Source organism: Lates calcarifer, linkage group LG10, assembly GCF_001640805.2.
Source record: "Lates calcarifer isolate ASB-BC8 linkage group LG10, TLL_Latcal_v3, whole genome shotgun sequence".
Taxonomy (NCBI): domain Eukaryota; kingdom Metazoa; phylum Chordata; class Actinopteri; family Centropomidae; genus Lates; species Lates calcarifer.
In genome coordinates, this window is record NC_066842.1 from 5,437,194 (window position 1) to 5,463,946 (window position 26,753).

Consider the following 26,753-nt stretch of genomic DNA (forward strand, 5'->3'; position numbering starts at 1 on the left):
CATGAGAGTACTCATCTTTGTTTATGAAGGTTTTAATCCTTTTAGGTAGTAACAGTACAGGCAGTTTACTCTCTAAATGTGAGTATTTTCATTCTGAAATAAGAAACTGAGCAGCTTAATTTTGCTTGTTTTATCTATTCAGAGTGAACACAACCAACCTTGATTTAAAACAACCAAACAGGAGGCCAATTAGACGCCATTAAACTGTATCTAAATAAGATAATTAAAGACTCCAACCCTTTCTTCCTGCCCTTTATTCTCCAGGCATTTTAAATAAGCATAGATGTTCTATCTGAACTGCTTGTTGCTACTTGTAAACTATTTTGCTCCAGGCTGAGGTGAGGCGTGGCAGCTATGAAAAAAACTGACACCTTCTGCACCTGTGCACAGTGTGTAAATCTCAAATGTTACTTAAAATCAAAACTTTAAACTTCACTGAATTGAAGCTGTTAGTGTTTTCAAATGGTGGATACAAAAGCAAAACTGCCTCCAAATAACATCCCCTTTAGTTTCTCACAGAATGTTGATTTTCTTGTTCTACAGCTCAGGTTTAAACAGAGAATTCACACAGGTTGAGTTGTGCTTGATTCTTTATTACAATTTCAACATAGACAAAGTGATATAAAAGTACAAACAGTGTATTCCAACTCTAAAAAAAAACATATAGTTACATGTTTAAGGCTGTTTGTGTTTGACCTAACCCCTAAGCTGTATGAACTAACTCTACTTGCACAACTTCTGATTTTTCCTTCAGCCCCCGTTTGTCAATCTGTTACTTTGACAAACACTGTAAACAAGAACATTTTAAATAGCAAATGGTGTCTGCCTCTTAAAGGAGCTATTTGTAAATTTTCTCTGCCACTTAACGTGCTTTCTTGCTGGGAGCAGAAGAGCTTCACTGCTTCACTAGTGCATTTACAATACAAGAGGTTAGAGCAGTACTACTTCTTCAGGGCAGTCTGGACGGTCCAGTGAATCAATAAACGAGACGGGCTGGCAGGGCAGGAGCTAGCTGGTTAGCATGCTAACTTCAGTAGAAGAAAATAAGTGATAGAACTAGAGGCAAAAACACTGGTGTTGCTCTCCACTGCTGGAGACAGATCTTGGCAAGTAAAGGAATGAAGTCTGATACTGACGGATACTGAAGTTACATTTCTTCTAGACTAAACAACTGTTAATGCTAATGTTGGGTAGAGCAAAACTTACAAATAGCTCCTTTAAATTTCAAGTATAATATAAAATAAAATTAACATCTATCAACCTAGAGTATCACTAAAATCAAAACACTATAAGTATGCTCATAGAATATCACTTAGATTACTTATGGCTACACAATAACATCACAACTTGATTAAAATCAGTTTGTGTGTCATATTCATGTCTAAAGAAACACTGACACACACTGAGTAAGTCTGACTACCCAAAAAGTTACATTACCAGGACATCATCTACCAAAAGTAGATAAAAAAAAGTTAATATACATGTTCTCAACTCTAAACACAGATTACATACTTTTATAAATGTATGCTACATTTATAATTACTTTCCATATCTTACATATTGAATAAAGTACACTGAACCAGAAATAGAGACATGTAGCAAAGAACCAGATTTGAAATAACACAACAGAAACACAAAATATACATTCTGCAGCTACATTGAACACATTTTTTCCCTGTGAATTTCCCATATGGATTAATAAAGTATCTAATCTAATCTAATCTAATCTAATCAACATGTGTACCATTAAATTTCGATGCATTCTGCCTCCTTGATATTTGGTTATACTGTGGGTTAGAGCCAGTGCTGCAGAGAACTGTTTCTGAAGTTTTATTATGTTGCTGCATTGCCCCCAATCCAGAAATAGAAGATCTAAATATAGCAATATGTCCAACATCTCTGGGTGTAGATGGAGGAGTCTGGACTGAAGGACTCACTCCATGCTGCTGATCTTGTTCCCTGTGTGAAAGTGTTTGACATGGAGGAAGTCCAGCAGCACCTGCGGCACATCTTCGTATTGGTAGATGATGTCCTGGTGATGTAAAACACATTCTTAATATATGAGCTTAAAAATCACTGTCAGCTACACAATCTCACTCTCTTGGAGGTGTGAAAAAATCTGTCTAGCACAAGGGCACACTGCAGCAGAGCAGAGGCTACTTGTAAAACACCTGGATGTTTTACCTGGATGTAATCTTCCAGCTCCTGCCTCCTCTGCTCCAGCGGTTTGGTCCTGAGATGCGGGTTCCTTTTGCTTGGGAAATCAGGAGTCTGAATGATCTTCCTGAGCTGCACCAGGAACCAAAAGATACAACAAGAGCCTTCAAATCAAATGTAATGAGCAGGCCACAACAGAACACAAATACAGAAGCTTAGAGAGTCAAGTCTGATCTAAATTGTTTTCTCTTCAGTGTTCATCTTTCATCTTTGAAAACAGGTGAAAACTATTTTTTTTGTCCGAATTTGTTTTTGTTGTTGTGAGCTGATGTAGTGGTGTACTTCAGCCTCCCGTGGCCAAAATGAGTATTACAACAACTTCTTTCACTTGTTCTTAAGTCATAAACAATAGAATATAAAATAATTTACAGTACATCAGACTTAGAAAATGGATGTTTTTCTCTTGCCCTCAGGGCTTCTGTACACAGCACATAAGGTAGTTGATATCAGTTAATGTCAGAGTATGACCTGAAATTAACAAATGATGTGTTTGAAACAGTTAACCTGTATATTGAACTCAGACGCCTGATAAACAATGAACTGGATCTAGATCATTAACTTACCTAGTCCTGTGTCACATTTTATATTTCAACATCAACATCAACATAATAATAATGACTAGTAATGAAAAAAAAAAGTTTTTACAAATATAACAAACATACAAAAAGCAATGCTTAACAAAGCAAGAGTGGCAAAAAAAACACAAGAAAAATGTGGACAGCATGTTAAAGCTCTGACACTCAGTAAGGCTACAAGGGAACAGTACTATTTCCTTCACAAACCCAAACTGTGGAAAACCTAGTCCTAAAACCTAGTCCTAATAAGACTAAACACTCTGATGGCAGTTCAGTTCCTGTTGGCTAAAATCTTTGTATCTTAGGCAATGTCCATTACCCACATGTTGCTTTCAAGACTTTGTTCATTTCTTGACGAAAATCTGGGTAGTTCACTGACAGTGATGCTCTTTCCTGTAAACAAGTCTGATCCAGTGCAAAATCTGAGGAAAGAGGAGAGATGCTGGGTGTCTGACTCTCTAAGGTATGCACTTAGATACTTGACAATTTGTTTTTCCTGGGCATTCTGGGTACTTGGGTAAGTAATTGATTTCATGATCTTTCGTGATGTTGGTTGTAGATCTTCATAGATTGCTGCAATCCCTTTCAGCTCTGATCTAACAGGTGCCAGCATGTTGCTCCACTGTTCAATCACAAAAGCTGGCTCTTGAATCAGTTTTTGGTGAGCAAGCTCCCTCAAGATTTGCTCAATGTTATCGGCTGCTGGAAGCCTCCGGCAGTTGTGAATGTCCATGATTTCCAGTAATTCTTCATAGTCAACACTTTCAAAAGCTGAACGACAAGATTCAAAGATGACTCGCTCAGATTCTGACACGTACTTGAAAAAGGTGTCTACAAGATCACTCTCCACAGGTGCAAGTTTTACAGGAAGGTACTTCTCTCTTTGCCAAATGTGATTATTCTGCCTACACTTTCCCATTCTTTTTACCAAAATCATGACGTAGGTATGGCACTTTGAAGGCATTTCCTACAGTGCACTGCTCATAAAAGTCATTCCAAAATTCTGACAGAACATCCCTTAAAACACCTCCATCATCCACAGTCTGTTCAAGCTTTCCATCAGGAGGAATAACTTTAAAGCAAATGTCATCCTCCATGACACTTTCCTCAGAAAACATTTGAATAAGTTCTCTAAGAATCTGACCATGATGAAGAACAATAATTTTCTTCTCTCTTTCTCCCCAGCTGGCTTGTTCCTGTGACATATCCATGGAGGGAGTCATGGTTGATTCAAAAGACAGGTCCAGAAAGAGAGGCAAGGTATCATCGAGACTGGAGTACTCTATCCCAGAGATGCTTTCTGTGCGGAAAGTTATAATGCCACTATCCTCTAAAGCATCCATATCAAGTAATGTTCCATGTTCTGGAGAACTAGATGCAGCCATTGGGTTAACTGTGGTATAAAGAAGGGAAACCCTCTCACTGCTTGCATTTGCAGATATTGTGCTGCTTTCAACATAAATGACATCTGTACCAGTTATCTCCACAGCATCTGTGGAGATAACTGGTCTTTGGTGCACACCTGGACAAATTCCCCTTCTCTGTAATGCATCCATCCCAGTTCAATTTTTCTTTCACTTTTCTGAGCATTCCTTGTAGGGGTCTGACGCTCTCTCACAGACACCTGATCACCTTTGTGTCATGAGAGCTTTCCTCTAAGTTGCTCAAAGACCTTGAACTTTCGACTGCTTGGTTCTCTTTTCTTTCATCTGCAGTGTCCAAAAACAGCTAGTCGATCACCGTAGGATGGAAGATACTCTTTTAGCTGGTCATCTGTCATGAAGTGTATAACACTGGAATCAATCTAAAAACAAGAAATATTTCATGAATTCTTCAGTCAAGTCCATTAAATCATAATAATCAACAACCTGCATACAAAGCACCAGATATTAGGCACATGGCATGACCTTAAGTAGTCACTTAGCTCATCCATCTTCTTACAGTTCAAAAACCTCTGTTGAATAAAATAAGAATTTAAATGTGAAATTTAAAAAAACACAATTTATATATTTAGTTGATTTTACAGAATCTATTTGTTTGCAATTTTGGTATTCAAGCAATGTTCATGTTTAAATCTACTATGTTCCAAGTTCTCCAGCTAAGTAGAAAGGGAGCATTACTTTATTTTATTGTTATTTTTCTATTAATATCTGAAATAAGTCTTGGTTTTCTGATTTAGAAAAGCTGTCCTCTGATATTATCACAAATTCAATAGTTTTTATTTGATTATCTAGCATCTGTGGTGACAGTAGTTTATAATAACACATTTTTCGCTGGATGTTAAATCAATATAATAATTCAACTGTTTGTTTTAAAAATGCAAAAAAAAAAAAAAACAAAAAAAAAGAGAGAGAGAAAAAGAAATATTGTTAAATATGCCATGAGCATATTTATGTACTTTATGCTGTGTAGAAAATTCCAGTGAGGGAGAGATGAACAAATAAACAAAGTTATTCTAATATTGTCTACAGGGTAAGAATAAATTGAGATTAAGAAGACAATCTGAGTATAAAACTATAAGAAAATTTGACCCAGCCTGTATTAATATTTCATTGTACAATTAGTTACTCACTTAAAACCCTGCATAACATTGATTTATTGTACGTTGACCTAACATCTTGTTACATGCATAACATACAGTTGTCCATTTTCAGGTCACATATTATGACTTGTTATAACATTCCCATAGGCTTTTCAAAAAAGGCTTTTACAAAACATTTGAATTTCTTTGTTTTTATGTCATTTTATAAGAGTTGGATGCTTGGCATCTTTTTTTGGCAACAAGTTCTTTTATGTTTGGTGAGAGGTCCTGTGTTGTGGAGATTCTCAGGATGGACTGCAGGTGCTTATCAGTGTGTGCTGTTTTGTTAGTCTTCATCACTGAGAAGAGCTTCTCACACAGATATGTGCTACCAAACGCACAAGGTTCGAGCCGCATGTAGATGGAGCTGGGGCATTGCTGCGGGAATGGAGTGAATAAACTGTGCGGGCCCTGCAGTGTCGTACTTTGCCTTTAGTGTCCCATTACACTGCAGCTCAAACCGCTCCATCTGAATCTGCACAGGTGCAGTTTTCACGGCAAATGGGTTGCGAAGCAACTCAAAAAAAATTTTTGTGCTTCAAAGTCACCAAAGCGCTGTGCGAACTCAGTGTGCAGTGCGCTCAGTTAATCAGCAAAGTGCGCATTTGATTGCGCACTTGATTGATGCGGGAAGCGTTCGGCAAGGCAACTGAAGCGCTGCATTATGGGATCGGTAGTTTATTGTGTTATCAGTGCTTCATATCGCCGGGCCAATAATATAAAATGATCTCGCGGCCGGATATAATTGCACGCCGGGCCGGGCCGGATTACAGCTACAATGTCAGCTACACAGAAGACACACAGCTTTGCCCTTTACATCCGCGGACATTATACTGTGCCTCCTACCTGTCTTGAAAATCCCTGTTTTCAAAGTCCACTCGTTTAGCCATTTTTGGGGGGAGAAGGATAGCTGAGAGTCGACATGAGCAGTGTGTAATACCATAAGACTGGTGATGAACGAGTGGGGCACGCTTTCAGGGCCCGTGATTGACGTGCCGCCGCACGGGCAGTGCATTATGGGACTTGTAGTATTATGGTGGTGCGTGCGATATACCGGTGGGCCAGCTCTAATAGTAAACAGATTTTTGTCATGCGGGCCAAAGATAATTCATTCACGGGCCAGATGTGTGTGTGTAATTAGTCTGTAGCTTTAGTTGTGCTGTTTTACTCATCAAGGATGACCTGATGAACTTACTATTATAATCCCACCGTAAATACCTTCCTGAAGAGGAAGATGGCAAATGGTATCTTCATCAGCACAGAAGATTACACCAGTTGTAAATTCCTGAGAGAGGTCACAACTGTCTTTTATCGTACTCCAAGTGTCTACTCAGTTGCAAAGAAATGTTATCTGGCAGTTCAATCAGAGGGCCAGAGACATACTACAAAGTATAAAAGGGAAGTGAAAAGTTTGGTCAGGGGGCACACCTCTGAACTGCTTACTGCCGTGTGGTTCTGTGTGTTGCTTTCAGTATGTTGTTACTTCCTGCCATGTTTCTATGACAACAAACTAAGCAAGACTTGAAACGTGGTCTTTGGTGACGTCAGAGCAAGTGACATAGAGACTTGTCATGGAAACGTGGTCTTTGGTGACGTCAGAGCGACGTCACACACAAAGGACTGAACAGATTCAAAATGGAACAGAACCATGTGCAGGAAATTATGCAGTTGTTGGAAGAAATTCATGCAGAATTATGGAGACAGGGCAGGGGAGCCCACGATGTGCAGGTGCTCATAAGACAAGCTGATGCTAATCATCTCACCCAATTATTTACATGTCTACAAGTGGGCTAAATTGTTTAAAGAAGGACGGAGCAGTGTTGAGGATGAAGGCAGGCCTGGGAGGCCTACAGAAGTGAGGTCTCCTGAGGTGATCGAATCAGTCAATGACCTCATTCAGTCTGACAGAAGGGTGACAGTGGATGACATTGCAAGGACTTTGAGCTTATCTGTTGGGACAACACACAAAATTGTCCATGATGACCTTGGCTACTCGAAGGTCAGCTGCCGGTGGGTGCCAAAGATGCTTACTGCAGAGCACAAACGGAGGAGGGTCAAGTTGTCCCAGCAGTGTCTTTCCCGCTATGAGAAGGATGGTGATGAGTTTCTGAAGAAGGTGGTCACATGTGACGAGACATGGGTTTGGCACTATGAGCACGTAGGCTCTCCAGTGAAGAAGAAGTTCAAGTCCCAGCGGTCCACTAGGAAGGTGATACTCACTGTTTTTTGGGATATGCAAGGCCCAATCACCATTTCATTCCTTGAAAAAGGAAGCACTGTGAACAGTGCTAACTACTGTGAACTGCTGAGGCAGGTCAAGAAAGACATAAAGAACAAACGCAGGGGTCATCAGTCAAAAGGAGTCATCTTGCATCATGACAACGCAAGGCCTCACACAGCAGCCCAAACGGTGCAGACCATCAACGAGCTGGGCTGGGAACTGTTCCCTCATCCCCCTTATAGCCCAGACCTTGCCCCTTCAGACTTTCACCTGTTTGGTCCCTTGAAAGCGTTCACGAGAGGCACGAAGTTTGAAAGTGACGATGAAGTCAAAAGTGTTGTGAGCGACTGGCTGAGACATCAGTCCAAAGATTTTTACGCTGAGGGAATACAGAAGCTTGTGCACAGATGGGAAAAGTGTGTGACAGTGCTGGGAGACTACGTTGAAAAATAAAAAAAAGTAAGCTTCTATCTGTATTAGAAGTCCTTATACCGAAAAATTCACCTTATTTATTGAATGACCCTCGTATAATAAGTGATATAGGGCTAAATCAAGAGGCTGTCGAGCAACTTCGACAGGGACTGAGAAATAATCAGACCTTCTTTGCAATTTTTGCAATAGTCGCCAGTGTTTTAGTCGAAGCTTTCTGGTGGTTCCGTCGTTAGGAGCCTTCCAATTTAGACTGGTCAAGAAGAACGGGTTTTCTCCGGGTGCTCCGGTTTTTATTATCTGAATTTACTTCAAAAAAATATGCAGTTTTCTGTTTTCAAATTTCTGCTTTAAAAACTGAAATTTTTAAAAAGTTGACCCTTTGCAAATGGCCACCCTCCTGTACCTCAGTGAGGTCAAGAACCATGTGGTCCTCACTCAGCCATTCAGAAGAGATCACCCTACATCACAGATCACCTGCCATCAGTGATGATGATGAGGAGGATGATGATGATGGTCTGGCAGACCCTGATTTTGTCCCACCCACCCACCCACAACCAGGACATTCCATGTACACGTGACACTGACCCCTCTGCCAAGAGGAAACGGATCCAACCTGTGATGGAGGTGCTCCAAGAAAATTACAGTGAGGACAGCGAGTACAGTGAGGATGACGACGACGATGATGATGGTGATGATAATGTGTGATAATGTGTCGGCACCCAGGCCAACCACCTGGCATAAAGTTGACCTGAACAACACAGCCCTTCCTGAATACCAGCACTCTGCCCCAGACTACATTGACATGCCTTTTCAGTACTTTATTAGGTACTTTGATGCCCAAATCATCAGTCATATAACATACCAAACAAACTTATATGCCGCTCAGAAGGACATCAACACCACTTTCTCCACCAATGAGAATGAAATAATGACCTTTCTGGCCATCCTCATGGGTGTTGTTGAGCTCCCCTCTGTTGAAGATTACTGGGCCATGGAAACCAGGGTCCCTCAAGTTGCCAACCTGATGTCATCAAAGAGGTTCAGGCTGCTGAAAAGAGTTATTCACTTCAATAACAACACTCAGATCTCTGGCACCAGCGACCGTTTCTTCAAAGTCTGGCCACTGTTCAGCTTTCTCAATAATGCCTTCAGGCGTGAGCCACAGACCCCCAGTCTGTAGATGAGGTGATGGTTGCCTACAAAGGGAAGACAGCTGGCAACCTGAGGCAGTATATTAAAAACAAGCCAGACAAGTGGGGTTTTAAGTTGTTTGCAAGGGCCTCTGAGGATGGCTTCATCCATGACATGGTGCTATACCAGGGCAAAACTACCCTGGAGGCCCATGATGTCCCCCCGACACCTGAACAAAAAGTGCTGGGTGCCACCAGCCAGATTGTTGCTGTCCTGGCGAGTACCATGTCCTCCCCCACCACCACAGCCATCTTTGCTGACAACTTTTTTACCAGCATGGAGCTAGTGCGATACCTCAGAGATCACAATTGCAGGTACACAGGGACAGCAAGGGACAATAGAATCAGAAATCCTCCACTCAAGGCCATCAAGGAGATGGAGAAGAAGGCTGTACCCCGTGGTACTTATGACTATGTTACCAGTGATGATGGGATACTGGCCGTCAGATGGAAGGACACCAGAACAGTCACTCTGCTGTCAACAGACATGGGGGTGGAGCCGATGTCCTCAGTCATCAGGTACTGCAGTGAGACCAAGATGAAGGAGCCTGTGAGCTGTCCAGCTGTCATCAGGAGTTATAATGCCAACATGGGGGGCATTGATAAGAGTGACCTGCTGGTACACCTCTACCGCACCCCCATGAAGTCCAAGAGGTGGTACTTGCATCTGTTTGCATATGTCATGGATGTCAGTATCACAAATGCCTGGGTTGTGTACCGACGGGACAGTAAGGCCCTTGGAGTGAATGGCCAGTCTCTGAAAGATTTCAGAATCCAGGTGTTCAGGGGCGACAGCGGCCAGACGTCTGCCAAATCGAGCTCCAGAAGAAGCTCGTCCTCATCTGTTGAAAGCCTGACCACCAGTGTTGATGTCCCTGAGCCTGTCCGGGGACACTGCAGCCACACACCAAATGAGGCTGTGCGCTTTGACCTGTCCCTCTTCCATGCCCCTGTACATGCCAAATGCCAGACCTGCAAGTACTGCAGCAGGAAAGGCAACATTGTGAGGTCAAATGTGGTCTGCAGGGTCTGCAAGGTCCACCTTTGCATGAACAGTGAGCGCAACTGCTTCATTAAGTACCATGAATAAGCTGTCCTAATGGTGTCGAAAGTTGTACTGGGTATGTTATACAGTTCATAAAGTTATATGATGAATGTTATACCGTTATACAGTACATAAAGATGTACTGTGTATGTTATACTGTATGTTATACAGCATATAAAGTTGTACTGTGTGTTATACCGTTATACAGTACATAAAGTTGTATTACGTATGTTATACGTGTGTGTTATAATATGTGCATATAATGCTACAATTTATTTAGAAAGGAATCTGTATCAGCACTTATGTTCTAAAAGTGATGTTCTAATGTGAAACATACATGTTCCTTTCACCTTATAGGTGTTTTTGTTGTATATTTTACATATACACTTTATGGATTTTTTTTTTTTACCACTGAAGGGCAAGGAGCCAAATACGGTAACTTCGTTTACTTTGGTTTTCTGCAAGACAAAGGAAATTTTTGAAAATGTTGAAAACAGAAATAAACTCTCGTTATGGCCCCCAATAACACTCTAAAGTTGATTTTTTGAATTTCATAGTATTTCAATGAGTGCCCTATAAAGGGTAGCATGGTGGAGTTTACCTGTTCTCCCCATGTCTGCGTGGGTTTATTTCGGATATTCCGGTTTCCTCCCACACTTCTAAACAGCCAATAATAAAATAAAAAAATAAATTCACCTGAAAAAATTCAAGTAATGATTCAAATATATACACATACAATTAGGAAAACTGGGTGGTAAAATTTAAAGAAGATAAGAAATCAAATCGTAGGTAAGATGTTCAATACACAGTTGTCATTTGCTCCTGTAGAGATGCTCAGTTGCTGGCAGTAGATATATCAAAGTCAGTCTGCAGAAAAATTTTGATAAGCTCCATATCCGCTGGTGAGACTTCAGGATGAACTAGAAAATGCATTTCCTATGGAAAATACATGTGAATGTTGAGAACACAGACACAGTGCTTAAAATGGCTGAAATTATTGTTGAAATTCAGAAGAAAAAGTTGAAAGGCTGAAATTATTGTTGAAATGTAGAAGAAAAAGCAGAGAGAGTGAGTAGATGCAGACGCTTAAAGTTAAAACCAACAGCTTAAGCATTCATTTGAATAGCAAATTTGCAGACAAAGTTGAACGTTTTAAAAAGCATAAAGAGTTGAATAAAGTTGAATTAAATGTACAGACACCATTCAGGTATGAAAATGTTCAGCTTCTGCTGGACTTTCAGGTATGTATTCAACTTTTTGATCCTATGCTTGTATGATTTTATATGAAATTTTTTATGAATTAAAAAATGAATGGGGTCCTATGGGAGCTTTCCCAATCCCAAGGTTACTACCAGTATCCCAGAAAGCATTTCACACCACCAGCGGCAACAGCGACAACTGGCGGCGTTTTAAAGCAAAGATTTTTCACGTTTATTGATCGTTTTTCTGTCCTTTTAGTACATTGATTTTTTTAGGGCGACAACATTGCCATAGATTTTTAATTTGTGTTTAATTTGCATACTATGCAATGTGAACACACTACATACTAACTTTGATGTCAGACTTAGTATAAATAGTATGTTAGTATGCGGTTTGAACACGGCCATAATCTTTTCTCTGTCAGCCATTTACTCCTAGGTTTGTCTTTTTATGACAGCAGCACTCTCCCGTTCTCTCTCTCTCTCTCTGTGTCCTCCTCCTCTTCTTACTACGGTCTGACAGTGTGGTTCCCCAATATGATCAAGTACCTGCAGAAGCAGGAGTACTCCTCCCAGTTTTCTCAAGGTTTTCGTCATATATATATATATATATATATATACACACACATATATATATATATATATATATATATATATATATATATACTGTCTGTATCTCATTTGTTGAATGGTTGTCAAGGTGAAAAAAGAAGGTGTAAAAAGGACTGAGATATCATAAAGAACTAATTTTAAATTGAAAACATGGTTACCATAGTAACAGTAACTTGGTAACCATGTGTACTTTAAACTCTTGTGATGTCATCAGTGACATCATCAGTCTCATTCTATCACAGACTGTTGAGAAGGGATACACACAGAGGAATTTAGAGAGAGAGAATCCAGAGAAGAACCAGTCACTTTCTTTTCCACCTTTTTTGAGTCTTGTAAAGCTTGACAAACAATCATTTTGGAGAGCAGAAAAAATACCATCAATTTTGTTCAACTTCCTCTAACCGCCAACATGCGAGCCTTAATACTGGGTGCTGCACTGGTGCCTTTGGTAGCCATAACTGCTGGTCGCCTCATCAGATCTGGTCTGGGATTTAATTGTCCCAGTTCATCCAACGATAACCCCACAAAACCTGTACCTAATGCGTCACCTCTAGGTGAGTGTGCACCGCAACCAACCCCAAAAGACTTAAAGGCCGGAAACTTCAGCGAGGTCACGGAACTACATCAAGTTAGCCATTCTACCGGCTCGTACTGTTTAAATAATGAAAGTCAACAAAAACATGGCGTCTTTGGCCAGAGCCCTGCTGTGATTCACAAGAATGATTCTGGCAGTGAAAGGCTCAATCGTCCCAGTTCATCCCACGATAACCCCACAAAACCTATACTTCACGAGTCACCTCTAGGTGAGTGTCCACCACCACCAATCCCAAAAGACTTGAAGGCCGGAAACTTCAGTAAGCTCACGGAACTGCATCAAGTTAGGCGTTCCACCGGCTTGTGCTGTTTAAATAATGAAAGTCAACAAAAACATGGTGTCTTTGGCCAGAGCCCTGCTGTGATTCACAAGAATGATTCTGGCAGTGAAAGGCTCAATCGTCCCAGTTCATCCAACGATAACCTCACAAAACCTATACTTCACGAGTCACCTCTAGGTGAGTGTCCACCATCACCAATCCCCAAAGACTTAAAGGCCAGAAACTTCAGTAAGCTCACGGAACTGCATCAAGTTAGCCGTTCCACCAGCTTGTACTGTTTAAATAATGAAAGTCAACAAAAAGATGGCGTCTTTGGCCAGAGCCCTGCTGTGATTCACAAGAATGATTCTGGCGGTGAAAGGCTCAATCGTCCCAGTTCATCCAACGATAACCCCACAAAACCTATACTTCACGAGTCACCTCTAGGTGAGTGTCCACCACCACCAATCCCAAAAGACTTAAAGGCCGGAAACTTCAGTAAGCTCACGGAACTGCATCAAGTTAGCTGTTCGACAGGCTTGTACTGTTTAAATAATGAAAGTCAACAAAAAGATAGCGTCTCTGTCTGCAGCTCTGCTGTGATTCCCAGAAGTGATTCTGGAAGTGAGAGGCTTAAGGGTCCTCTTCTTGTTCTCTACATGACTCTACCTTTCTGCAGTACCTCCCCTGAGAATGAGGGACCTGGGGAAACTATGTCTTCACTTAACCCAGAGACACCACAGACCGAGGGCCACGCATCAATTTTAACACAGCTCAGAGAAATAACTATTAATTCTTTTGTCATTGCTCGAGCAAAACTCGCAGCTTTATTGTCCATGGCCCAAAGAACAGTTGCATCTTATTTCAACATGGCTAGAGCACGAATTATGAATTTTTGGTCCACGACCACTGAAAAAATTGCACTTGTTTTTATCCAACGACAAATAACGATAAGAAGATTTTTCAACAATCCCCAAGCAACAATTAGATCAAGAATAATCACTGGTTACAGGATGGCCATAATTTTAGTTGCCATCATTGAGATTGCCCATTTCCAAAGATCACCTTATAGTGTTTTATTTTTCGTTTGAGAATGGTTTCTCCACCTGCAAGAACTAATAATAGGCCTATGATTTCCAACAGAGTTGAGGACAGTTCTGATGAGCTAGAGGAACAAGAGCCACAGCAAAGTCTGCTTGCATATATGGGTAGTTGTGTCATTAAGGCTCCTCACACACTATACATGTATGCTGCAGCTGCTTTTTCCAGGCTCAGAAGAAGTATGGCTTGTGCATTTTCTGGACAATAGCTGTTAACAGGCCCGCCACTGTTAGAAGCTAGAAACCAACCAACAACCTCTGAATCAAGAGTTTTCTCCAGATGATGTTTGCACAAGCAGTGGCATTAAAAAAAAACAAAACAGAAACACACACACACACACACACACACACACACACACACAAAAAAAAAAAGGGTAGCATGGTGGAGTTTACCTGTTCTCCCCATGTCTGCGTGGGTTTATTTCGGATATTCCGGTTTCCTCCCACACTTCTAAACAGCCAATAATAAAATAAAAAAAAAAATAAAAAAAATTCACCTGAAAAAATTCAAGTCATAATTCAAATATATACACATACAATTAGGAAAACTGGGTGGTAAAATTTAAAGAAGATAAGAAATCAAATCGTAGGTAAGATGTTCAAGACACAGTTGTCGTTTGCTCCTGTAGAGATGCTCAGTTGCTGGCAGTAGATATATCAAAGTCAGTCTGCAGAAAAATTTTGATAAGCTCCATATCCGCTGGTGAGACTTCAGGATGAACTAGAAAATGCATTTCCTGTGGAAAATGCATGTGAATGTTGAGAACTGAATGGATCGCTGACACAGTGCTTAAAATGGCTGAAATTATTGTTGAAATTCAGAAGAAGAAGTTGAAAGGCTGAAATTATTGTTGAAATGTAGAAGAAAAAGCAGAAAGAGAGAGTAGATGCAGACGCTTAAAGTTAAAACCAACAGCTTAAGCATTCATTTGAATAGCAAATTTGCAGACAAAGTTGAACGTTTTAAAAAGCATAAAGAGTTGAATAAAGTTGTATTAAATGTACAGACACCATTCAGGTATGAAAATGTTCCGCTTCTGCTGGACTTTCAGGGATGTATTCAACTTTTTGATCCTATGTTTGTATGACTTTATATGAATTTTTTTATGAATTAAAAAATGAATGGGATCCTATGGGAGCTTTCCCAATCCCAAGGTTACTACCAGTATCCCAGAAAGCATTTCACACCACCAGCGGTTCGATCCCCACTTCAGACACTGAAATCCACAGCGCAACGCCTGGTAGTAAAAGCAATTGTAGTGATAGTAAAATTGCAAAATTGCAAAATTGTTGTAAATAGCAAAATAGCATAAAAGCATAAACAGTTGAACAAAGTTGAATAAGCAAAACAGTAAAAAGCTTGAAAAGTGAAACATTTTCATAGCAGAATAGTTTCTACAGTAGAAAGTGCAGTGAAATTTCAGTGTCTGAAGTGGGACTAGTTAGAGACCAAAAAAGGTGTGGAATAATAATAATAATAATAAAATAGAAGAACAATAGCTCTATTTGACAAATGTCTTAGAGAGGTTTAAATTTGTGCTTATTCATATTTAACTCTGAAAAACTACTGGTTAAATTTGGACACATAAATGGCAAAAAATGAAAACATTAAATTTCAGGATCAAACATTTCCAAATTGATTTTCACTCTAAGTGTTATTTTAATACATTCAGAATTAAATGGTGCTCAGTGTTGGAGCTATTTGGCTTTGCTGAGGTGTAATTGAGCTCTGTTGGTTCCTCTGTTGGTGGCAAAGAAACGAGTTGGCCGCCATCTTGTCTCTCCAAGCTTTACATCAGGGGTGTCAAACTCAAATACACAGTGGGCCGAAATTTAAAAATTGCTACAAGTCAAGGGCCAGACGGGTTCAACGTTTATTGAAAACTTATTGAAACAACCTTTTTGCACATATTGAACCTGGAACTAAGAAGGCCTATAGATTATTGCCTATAAAACAACATTAATTATGAAATAAATGAAATAAAAACAGTAAATATTAAAGAAATAAAAATAAAAGAAATAAAGCCAGTTTCATTAATTTCTTAAGGCTCCATCTGCAGTTTTTTCCAGAGTAATTTCAAGTGAAAACATTTTCTACAGTGAACGTAGCCTGCTGTGAAACCAGACTTCTTTTTAACTCTTCTACCTTCTGTAGCATTTGTGTCATGTCCAGATGCTTGTATCTGTCGTGGTGCTTCGTTTTATAGTGTCTTCTTATGTTGTATTTTTTCATTACAGCTACACTGTTTTTGCACACAATTTATAACACGTGGAAGATAATAAGTACAACTCACTAAAAAAAAACTCACTAAAATAACATAAAGCGTGTCTAAATCTGAAGATAGCTGACAAAATCAACACTGGTACCAATGAAGCTTATTACTATTTATTGATTTATGAAGAGAGAGAGACAGAGAGAGAGCGAGGGGGGGGGGGGGGGGGGTTTGCTGTTGTCGTGCTAGTTGTTGTGTTATGTGGATGGCTTTGACTTGCCAAGAGACTGAATATGGACATTAGCTTTGGCTATGTGTTCATTAATTGTCCCTTTATAAATAAATTAACTTTAAACTTCAAACTTCAGGAATTCCCTGCTGTGATTCTAGCTAACAGTGGCCGCTACAGCCACTTTACCAACATCACTAATATAAAACAAGCCCAGAGAAGAAGTGAAAAGGCACCTTTATTTCAAAAAGAGGCTGAAAAGAGGGTAGGTGTCAAATGAGAAAATAAAATTCATGTCAATGTGAATCTTGAACTTCAGTTGTGAGTCTGTGGAGAAAAAGATTAGAAATTAGGCACTATGACATTATGCACATTACATTTGAGAACCAAACTTTGTCTTTAACTCTTATGGCATAAGCTTATTATTACATTGTTCTCAGAAATATGTGAAAAAATTAAGATATGATAACAATATGTTATATTGTTATCATATATATTACTTTAAAGATGAAGAAACAAGAAATAATTTGGTGTGTTTCAGAGGTAACAGTACATACAGATTACTCTCTGAATGGGAGTATTTTCATTCTGAAATAAGAAACTGAGCAGAAAATGTACTTTTCTGGCTTAACTTTGCTTGTTTTATCTATTCAGAGTGAACACAACCAACCTTGACTTAAAACAACCAAACAGGAGGCCAATTAGGCGCCATTAAACTGTATCTAAATAAGATAATTAAAGACTCCAACCCTTTCTTCCTGCCCTTTATTCTCCAGGCATTTTAAATAAGCATAGATGTTCTATCTGAACTGCTTGTTGCTACTTGTAGACTATTTTGCTCCAGGCTGAGGTGAGGCGTGGCAGCTATGAAAAAAACTGACACCTTCTGCACCTGTGCACAGTGTGTAAATCTCAAATGTTACTTAAAATCAAAACTTTAAACTTCACTGAATTGAAGCTGTTAGTGTTTTCAAATGGTGGATACAAAAGCAAAACTGCCTCCAAATAACATCCCCTTTAGTTTCTCACAGAATGTTGATTTTCTTGTTCTACAGCTCAGGTTTAAACAGAGAATTCACACAGGTTGAGTTGTGCTTGATTCTTTATTACAATTTCAACATAGACAAAGTGATATAAAAGTACAAACAGTGTATTCCAACTCTAAAAAAAACATATAGTTACATGTTTAAGGCTGTTTGTGTTTGACCTAACCCCTAAGCTGTATGAACTAACTCTACTTGCACAACTTCTGATTTTTCCTTCAGCCCCCGTTTGTCAATCTGTTACTTTGACAAACACTGTAAACAAGAACATTTTAAATAGCATATGGTGTCTGCCTCTTAAAGGAGCTATTTGTAAATTTTCTCTGCCACTTAACGTGATTTCTTGCTGGGAGCAGAAGAGCTTCACTGCTTCACTGTTGCATTTACAATACAAGAGGTTAGAGCAGTACTACTTCTTCAGGGCAGTCTGGACGGTCCAGTGAATCAATATCAGAAAGTAACGAGACGGGCTGGCAGGGCAGGAGCTAGCTGGTTAGCATGCTAACTTCAGTAGAAGAAAATAAGTGATAGAACTAGAGGCAAAAACACTGGTGTTGCTCTCCACTGCTGGAGACAGATCTTGGCAAGTAAAGGAATGAAGTCTGATACTGACGGATACTGAAGTTACATTTCTTCTAGACTAAACAACTGTTAATGCTAATGTTGGGTAGAGCAAAACTTACAAATAGCTTCTTTAAATTTCAAGTATTTTTCTAAATCCATCTATATTATAAAATTTAATTCACATCTATCAATCTAGAGTATCACTAAAATCAACAAAACACTATAACTATGCTTATAGTATATAACTTAGATTACTTATGGCTACACAATAACATCACAACTTGATTAAAATCAGTTTGTGTGTCATATTCATGGCTAAAAAAACACTGACACACACTGAGTAAGTCTGACTACTTCTCTAAAACAAGTTTTCATGATGAATTAAAGTCCTCCAACTGCTGTAAGCACAAAGGGTGGAGCATCACAACAACAACAACGGGCTGGGTGATGGGTTTCAGTCCCACTGGGGCAACAAACAAAAACTGTCATACTAGTTGCATGCTGATGGCTTTTTCATTCATCTTTCTTCCTGGTATTTGTGCTGTATATCCTACTTTGACACACACACATTTTACTGCAATGTAACTGTAATCTCAGGCCTCTATAGATGCAGTGGGGTTCGGCTCAGTGAAAATGGGGGCAGTGAAGCTGACCCGGATGTCCCGGGGGTAAAAGCCCTGAAGAACCCCGTCCACGACAATGTCTGGAAGATCTGGAAGACGGAGTTCAGGGTTTATAAATACTGTGTGGATTAGACTGTCATGCACTCAAAGGTACACACTCAGTAGCTGTTTCTCAGTGTTTCTCAGGAACTGAACTGAACACCTGTTCGTACTCTACTTTCATTTTGTCTGTATTTGCACACTGTTTCTGAAAGTTATATTAGTAAAAAGAATTCTCCATCCTCATGTTGTGATGTGTTTAATGGCCTCATTGAACACCGCCACCTACAACGCTGCCGTGAGTTACATCGTTTGATATTTTCATACATAAAAGGAGTGTAAATGAGCTTTAAGACAAAATGGTGCACAGAAGCAGCCTGTGTTTCATACCTGATGTGCTGTCAGAGATATAAGGATCCTGAAAAAAACCCAACACTCGCTGATTTGGTAACGAATAACTGAGGAAACAAAAGCAGAACGTTATTGATTAGTCTCACACTATAGCATCTGTAATGAAGGTATACTAATATTATACTACTAACGACAAAGTTGAATTTATCTCTTACTATAACCATAGTAGTGACTCATGTCAAGTTTTTATACTGTGAAGCAATAGAAGCAAGATAAGAAGGCCTGGTGCTGGCACAGATGTTTTTATGATATAAAGTGGAACAAGACCAACAAGAGAGAACAAGACAGGGTAAAGGGTCAAGAATAACAAAAAAAATGAACAGAAGAAAAACACAACACAGAAAACAGTTTTTGTAAGAAATTACCCATTGTTCTAAGGTTAAAATCTATTTTATGGTAAGAAATCTCAGGAAAACAGTGAAGTGGTACTTTTAAACTCATGGGAAATCCCTCAACCGTAGCAGCCTGAATGTGCTCAGGAAAAAATGACAATTTTGCTGCTTTTTAATGGAGTTAACCCTTGAAGACAAACGTCAAGATGCTGCTGGTGTGTGAGCAGTATAAATACAAAGGGTACATGCAGTCAGAGTGTTGCTTTTTACTGTGATTTTATTACACAATCATTTTATTATTTTATTATTATCCATTCATTTCTCACCTCTTAGATTTTGAAACCTACAGGGCTGCAAAGAAATAAAACCTTCTGAAGATATAGCAAGCTTTGTACTAAATGTTTTGTTTGTAGTCATTATAATGCCGCTGTAAAGGGGCCTAGTTACTGAGAAATGAGAAAAATGTATTACCTGTAATCCTGACTGTCCAGTTCATCAAGTGACCTGAAATTAGGGCACATAACTGTTAGATATTTTCTGCAATAACACTGTAAAAAAGTTAATATACATGTTCTCAACTCTAAACACAGATTACATACTTTTATAAATGTATGCTACATTTACAATTACTTTCCACATCTTACATATTGAATAAAGTACACTGAACCAGAAATAGAGACATGTAGCAAAGAACCAGATTTGAAATAACACAACAGAAACACAAAATATACATTCTGCAGCTACATTGAACACATTTTTTTTTCTGTGAATTTCCTGTGCGGATTAATAAAGTATCTAATCTAATCTAATCTAATCTAATCAACACGTGTACCATTAAATTTCGATGCATTCTGCCTCCTTGATATTTGGTTATACTGTGGGTTAGAGCCAGTGCTGCAGAGAACTGTTTCTGAAGTTTTATTATGTTGCTGCATTGCCCCCAATCCAGAAATAGAAGATCTAAATATAGCAATATGTCCAACATCTCTGGGTGTAGATGGAGGAGTCTGGACTGAAGGACTCACTCCATGCTGCTGATCTTGTTCCCTGTGTGAAAGTGTTTGACATGGAGGAAGTCCAGCAGCACCTGCGGCACATCTTCGTATTGGTAGATGATGTCCTGGTGATGTAAAACACATTTTTAATATATGAGCTTAAAAATCACTGTCAGCTACACAATCTCACTCTCTTGGAGGTGTGAAAAAATCTGTCTAGCACAAGGGCACATTGCAGCAGAGCAGAGGCTACTTGTAAAACACCTGGATGTTTTACCTGGATGTAATCTTCCAGCTCCTGCCTCCTCTGCTCCAGCGGTTTGGTCCTGAGATGCGGGTTCCTTTTGCTTGGGAAATCAGGAGTCTGAATGATCTTCCTGAGCTGCACCAGGAACCAAAAGATACAACAAGAGCCTTCAAATCAAATGTAATGAGCAGGCCACAACAGAACACAAATACAGAAGCTTAGAGAGTCAAGTCTGATCTAAATTGTTTTCTCTTCAGTGTTCATCTTTCATCTTTGAAAACAGGTGAAAACTATTTTTTTGTCAGAATTTGATTTTGTCATTATGAGTTGATGTAGTGGTGCACTTCAGCCTCCCGTGGCCAAAATGAGTATTACAACAACTTTTTTCAATTGTTCTTAAGTCATAAACAATAGAATATAAAATAATTTACAGTACATCAGAATTAGAAAATGGACCACCAATTTTTTTTTCTCTCTTGCCCTCAGGGCTTCCGTACACAGCACATTAGGTAGTTGAAATTGAAGTTTGCTAATCAGTTGGAATGAAATTAAAGTCATAGCTAAATTACTTTTTCATCTTGTTTGCCAACTCTCCACATTGTAACATGCACCTGCAATTGTGTGTTAAACACTGTAACAATTCCATGTACATACTTTTCTGTGCAGAGTCTGGAATTCGCTGCTTCTTCTGAGCACATAATGTTTCCTCTCGTTAAACAAGACTTCGACTCTGAAGAGCTGCAAGCAACAGACAGGAGACACACAGAGGATTATTTCACAGATGATGTTTGTCAGGTTGGACATTTAAAGTCAGCCAGAGAGTTCATTCTTTTGAAATAGAACCTGTTACATCCTCTCTGATTTGGTCTGATCTTTGGTCTAATCTTATTTAAAGTACAATAAAGAAGGCATGTTATTTCAATAATGGTTAAAATTATTACCTTTATAGTGTATATCATGTACCACATTTAAAAGAACATCATACCATCATATACAGACAGACATTGGGCAACAATTAACTATAAGCACAGATTTCTCTTTGAACACCACTACTTTAAACCTGTGTGCTAAAGTAAATTAAAATGAAGGAGTTAAGACTTAAATCAACTTGAAGACAGAAACGTCTGGAGTTCTTACAGTCGTTACAGTCATGTTTTGGTATCCATTATAAAACACTTTTAGTAAATTATTCCGTACAAAGTTTGCATCATCATCCAATGTAGTTTCTCCACCAGGAGGTACGAAGTTTCAGATTTCATTCTTAAGACGTGTAAACACATGAGCATGATGTAGCTTTACACAGCTGTACAGATTAATGATACAACACAATCACTTCCCCGCAGGATTGTGATGTTGAAACTTCACCACCTTTAATTCATATGAATTTACTGAAACAACAGTCCCTTGAGGTGAAGCATCTCCTTTTTGGAAGGGAAGACAAAAACAAAATTATAAAACCACACAGACACAGATTACATAACATACACTACAAATACACAAACAGACAATTCACTCAGACTCTCCCTTTCATGCTCCAAGACCTCAGCTATTGTACAAGAAAAATTAGTTACATGACCGAGATAATAAATCAATTACATTAGCATAGAGAACAACTGAGGCAGTTTGTCTGCAGAACAATTTTTTTAGTCACAGTTATTTTCTGCACGGGGAAAAAGTCTGGGTGGAAAAGATCAGCAGCAGGAGAAAAATCAAACTTTTATACTTAGGCGTAGATCAGTCAATTCATTTACTAGTGTTTACTGCTTGATAGATTTTGAACTAACTGAACTCAGACCTTAGTGATAAAACATAGTAAAAAAAAAAAAAGGTAAAGCTTTGTCTTAAGTCTTTAAATTTCAGTGTCTGTGTTGTCTCTTAGTGAACTGTTTTTGGTCTCCTAGTAAGACAGCTGATCTGCAGGAGCTTTTGTTTTCACAACGGAACTGGTCAAAGCAGCACACGGGTTAAAATCACACAAATAAATAAATACAGTAATTCCCCAGGAACATGGCTAGACCCTCACTTCTGCATAAGTGAACATTTATTCCGATCTGCAAAACTGTTTCACACTGCACAACTTGCGACTTGAGAACCAAATAATATAAATCTGTGCACAGACTGAAAGATTTTGAAGCAGAGAGACACTTAATATGAATGTATTTTAACTTGTGCTGAATCTGACTGAAACGGACGTCACTTCCTCATCAAGACTCAGAACCACTTCAGACGGTTGCAGTGGTGAGAACAGCAGTTATGTTTCATGCCGTCTTCTCTTAATATATGAATGAATTAGAGGGCAAAAACATTATGTTTACAAGCTTGCAGGGTGTTTAAAAGGAACCAAAACAAAAAAGTGCAAATGAAAAGATCATTTTGATGCTGGGAGAAAGACCAAACTACAGGATGTCCTTCTCTTTCAGTTCACATATTGCAACCTTCCATCAGTAATGTAAACAAAAAGAAATGTTAGTCTAACATCTTGTGGAGTGGCTTAAACAAACAAGTTGAGGAAACCTAACAGAGGTAAGTCCAGCACAGTGCAGTCTGTCCTCTTCACTGTGAGTCTTCTGGAGCAAAATTCCTCAGCCTAGTGTCAGTTTTTGTCTTTTTAAAATATAAGTGTGAAAAGCGATTTGTTACAAATGCACAACTACAGTAGGTGGCTGTTTGTCTGGGAGTCTGGCGTCCATAATGATTTGCTCGACACAACCTCTGAGCATTTAACTGAGTTTATAGTCACACTAGTAAACTAGCTTGGCAGTAAAACTCAGTTTTTAAACTGAGACACTGCTTGTGTTCATTTTACCCTTTTCCTCGCCTTAATAAGCCTTCATATAGGATACACCCAAGTCTGTGGTTCCCAGGGTACTGTATGGTACTGAGTGAGTATTCAGGGGGAGAGGGTACATGTACAGCAATGTCGGAAATACTTTTATACTCTGCTACATTTATTGTTACTAGTCAATAACCTACAAGCTAATCTGTTCTATAATTATGTAAAATCTTCATTTGTTCACTTTAAACCACCAGTATTGATACTATTACTCTAGTAAAAGAATATTTCCTCCACCAGTGCACGGTTTCTCCTTCCTACTCAAACACATGTCTGGAGTTGTGTGAGCATAACTGAGGTCATGTACTTAAAGAGCAAACATACAGTACAAGACTAAACACACGTTACTCTTCAGAGGTGGAAAAAAAAACAAAACCGTAACACTGGATCAGTTCTCATTACACTGACTGTCAGTGTAACATAACGCTGCTAACACGACAGGGCTGCGACTAATGATTATTTTCATCATCTGTCCATTTTTTTTTCTACCACTCTTTCTACCATGCCATCACCTGGTGTAAAAATGTTTCCAGTTTCTTCAAATGCCTTGTTCAGTCTGACCAACAGTCTGAAATCCTTCAGTATTCAGTTTACTATCATGTATGACAAAGAAAAGCATCAAATTCAAATGCTCCTTATGTTAAAATACATCAGTAAAACGATCCATGTAACAGTTTAACGTTGTCTGGAGCCATTCTGCATAATGAGTACTTTTACTTTGGACACTTACATGTTGCTTCTGTACTTTTTTATGAGCATTACTCAGAAAATTGTGGTATTTGTTAAGGTGGTATTGCTAGTTTAACTCAATAAATGATCTGAGCACTTGTTCCACTTTGCTTCAAATTCAAGACTCTGTTGTAATACTGCTGGTTTTATAAGATTTGAGTATTTCCTGCACCTCGGGATAGAAATCCGAGACAGACTGAACTGACCTCACTGTCACTCTTCCTGCAGGTAACCTGGCTCACCTGGCGTCACCGCTCACCTTTACGACCAGGCGACACGGTGTTAGTAATATAACGAGCGAAAAGACACGATTGTGAAGAGACAACGCGATATAGTGTTTTAAAAGTTCTCGATAAAAGTTTAAAGTGTAACCTGAGGAGATTAAACAGCGTCCTCACCTTTTTGGACTTTCCCGACTCATCCACTTCCCTCTCCATCGATGGTATCGACACTTCGATCATTGGGAAATCTCTCACCAACACCATTGGACAGTATCAGCTGATCTGAGACTGACTTTCAGCTGATTAGAAAATGAAAGGTAACTTCACTCGGTTTTCTCCGCGTCTGGGAAGTGCTAAAAGTAGAAAAAACAAAAAAAACAAAACGAGTCGTGTTTGTCTGGTGTCGCTCTCCGTTCGGTTTTCTCCTGTGCTCCACCTACACGCTAATTGGACAAACCCAGCAGCCAGGCGCGCGCAGGAACATTAAAGGTGCAGTGAGAGTTTAGGAAGAAGTCCACCCTGCGGCTGCTGCTGTTGGGAAATATTCAATAGAGTTTAGTTCACATGGACGACACAACAACACAGGGCTGGAGTTTGTTTTCTGGAGCTGGGAAATGTGAGGACTAGTGGGCGGAGTGCATGTTGACAGTGTTTAATATCACTGAGTTAGTGTTTTGCTTCCATATGTGCAGTACCATGTTTTTGTCATGATTTCATGAAGTCTTACCGATGCACAAGGCTGCAGTCAGGATTTTACTAATACTGAGCCCCAACGAAAAACCACCTCACCCCCTGAAAATTAGAATTATTTGGATATTTTACTTTTTCAATCAACTGCTAAATTATACTTTCTATAAATTCTAGGCTATTTCCCACTGAGACCAGTTCCCCAAAACTATGAACTGAAGGACTTCATGAAGGACAGTCGTATTAGACGGCATTCGTTTTAGCTAGGTGTGCCTAATAAACTGCTCCCAAGGTTGCTAAAATTTCCAAATTCCCAGGAAAAGTACAGCGGACATGACCTCAGTGTCCTCAGTAGTGGATATATAATAGATACAGATAAGAATAGAAGGATAAAGATAGGTAGTAAAAATAGGTAAATACTGCAGTACAGTTAAAAGTTGTGCATGCTCTGCAAGTAAATCTTAAATCTTGATACTGGACAGTATGTTGTTGTTGTAGGTGAGCCAATTATGTCAGACTGACAAAATATCTTGTAGCTTTTGTAACATCACCTTCCTCTAGCAGTGAGTAAACGAACCTTAAGAGTTTATTGTGTTTTTTTTTCTTTACTCTTCACACATAAAACATTCATTTATTTGTTTCTATTACTAATTACTTTTAGTGTATAGTGTACATATCTGAGTTGGGTAAACTGTATTCTGCATGTGAAAAGGTGAAGTGGGTGTAAAGCTACCAGCCTTCACTGTCGCCTGTCACTTTCAAATCCAGGTTCACTTCCCACTATGCTTGAAACACAAAGTAAAACAAAAAACAATTCACTGGATATAAAAACGGATGTAAACCCAGACCACACAACACAAAACTGTACTCACATCCTCTCAGGCTCTCTGCTCAAAACTTGACCCAAACTTTGTTCAGTGAGGGAAAAGAAAAAGAAAAAGCAGTCGTTTTGCACTCTAAAACTGCTCAGCCATGTTTCCTCTTTCACCGTTTGAATCCCGTGCACAGATCATTTTCCATGTGTTGATCTCAACCAGAATCACATGCTCTGTCTGTGACCTGTCATCATGGGATTTATATCTTCCCATCCCCTGTTGTTGCTCCCGGTGAAGAGCTTACTTCAGCAACTCTATATGTGACCTTAAAAAGTCATAGATCACAGCTTGGGGTAAAAATATAACAGGCAATTTGCTCATCTGCTTGTTGCGTCACCGTCATGTTTTACTACAGCTCATGTGAATCCCTGCCCTGCTGGTGAACACGCATTGTGTCTGAAATGAGGCCGTCAGCAGATACAGGCCATACACATTAACAAGGAGGAAGTTAGTCTTGGTTTTGTGGCTGTAACAAAAGGCTTACATCTCCTGAACTTTTGATTGTATTTTAAAAATAAATCTGGTCCTGTCAAAAATATTCTTTTGCTTCCTTATTTTTATTTCTTCTTCTTCAGTTAAAGGAATAGCTTAACATTTTGGGAAATATGCTCATTTGCTTTCTTTGCTGAGACTGATATCACTTTCATTTCTGTTTCCTCCTGTTTTCCAGTCATCAGCTCTCCTGC

The 26,753-nt window shown here is 39.2% G+C and overlaps 1 protein-coding gene across 3 annotated transcripts; it reads right to left on the minus strand.

Moving 5' to 3' along the window:
* Positions 1-572: 572 nt before the first annotated feature.
* Positions 573-26,326, minus strand: snx22 (sorting nexin 22). 3 transcript variants are annotated; one of them, XR_007813974.1, is made up of 8 exons: positions 24,683-25,148; positions 21,377-21,460; positions 20,753-20,857; positions 20,506-20,600; positions 19,952-19,984; positions 19,128-19,195; positions 17,676-18,787; positions 573-696 (listed from the first exon to the last, which is right to left on the minus strand). XR_007813974.1 is itself a non-coding variant. In XM_018675874.2 (8 exons), exons 2-8 carry the CDS (start codon positions 24,767-24,769, stop codon positions 18,669-18,671), a joined length of 591 nt encoding a protein of 196 aa, XP_018531390.1. In that variant the 5' UTR covers positions 24,770-24,858; positions 26,065-26,326; the 3' UTR covers positions 17,460-18,668. The 3 variants fall into 3 exon arrangements, 2 of the variants coding, with proteins under 2 accessions (XP_018531390.1, XP_050929340.1); XM_018675874.2 differs by lacking the exon at positions 573-696 and adding an exon at positions 26,065-26,326 and having other exon boundaries at positions 17,460-18,787; positions 24,683-24,858; XM_051073383.1 differs by lacking the exon at positions 573-696 and having other exon boundaries at positions 17,460-18,787.
* Between the last annotated feature and the right edge of the window lie 427 nt (positions 26,327-26,753).

Coding starts and splice junctions, on each gene's coding strand:
- snx22 (XM_018675874.2), bottom strand. CDS start 24,769: ATGGTGTTGGTGAGAGATTTCCCAATGATCGAAGTGTCGATACCATCG. Junction 20,601..20,752: donor AGCTGGAAGATTACATCCAG/GTAAAACATCCA, acceptor TTACATCACCAG/GACATCATCTACCAATACGA. Junction 18,788..19,127: donor TATCTCTGACAGCACATCAG/GTATGAAACACA, acceptor TCCGTCTTCCAG/ATCTTCCAGACATTGTCGTG.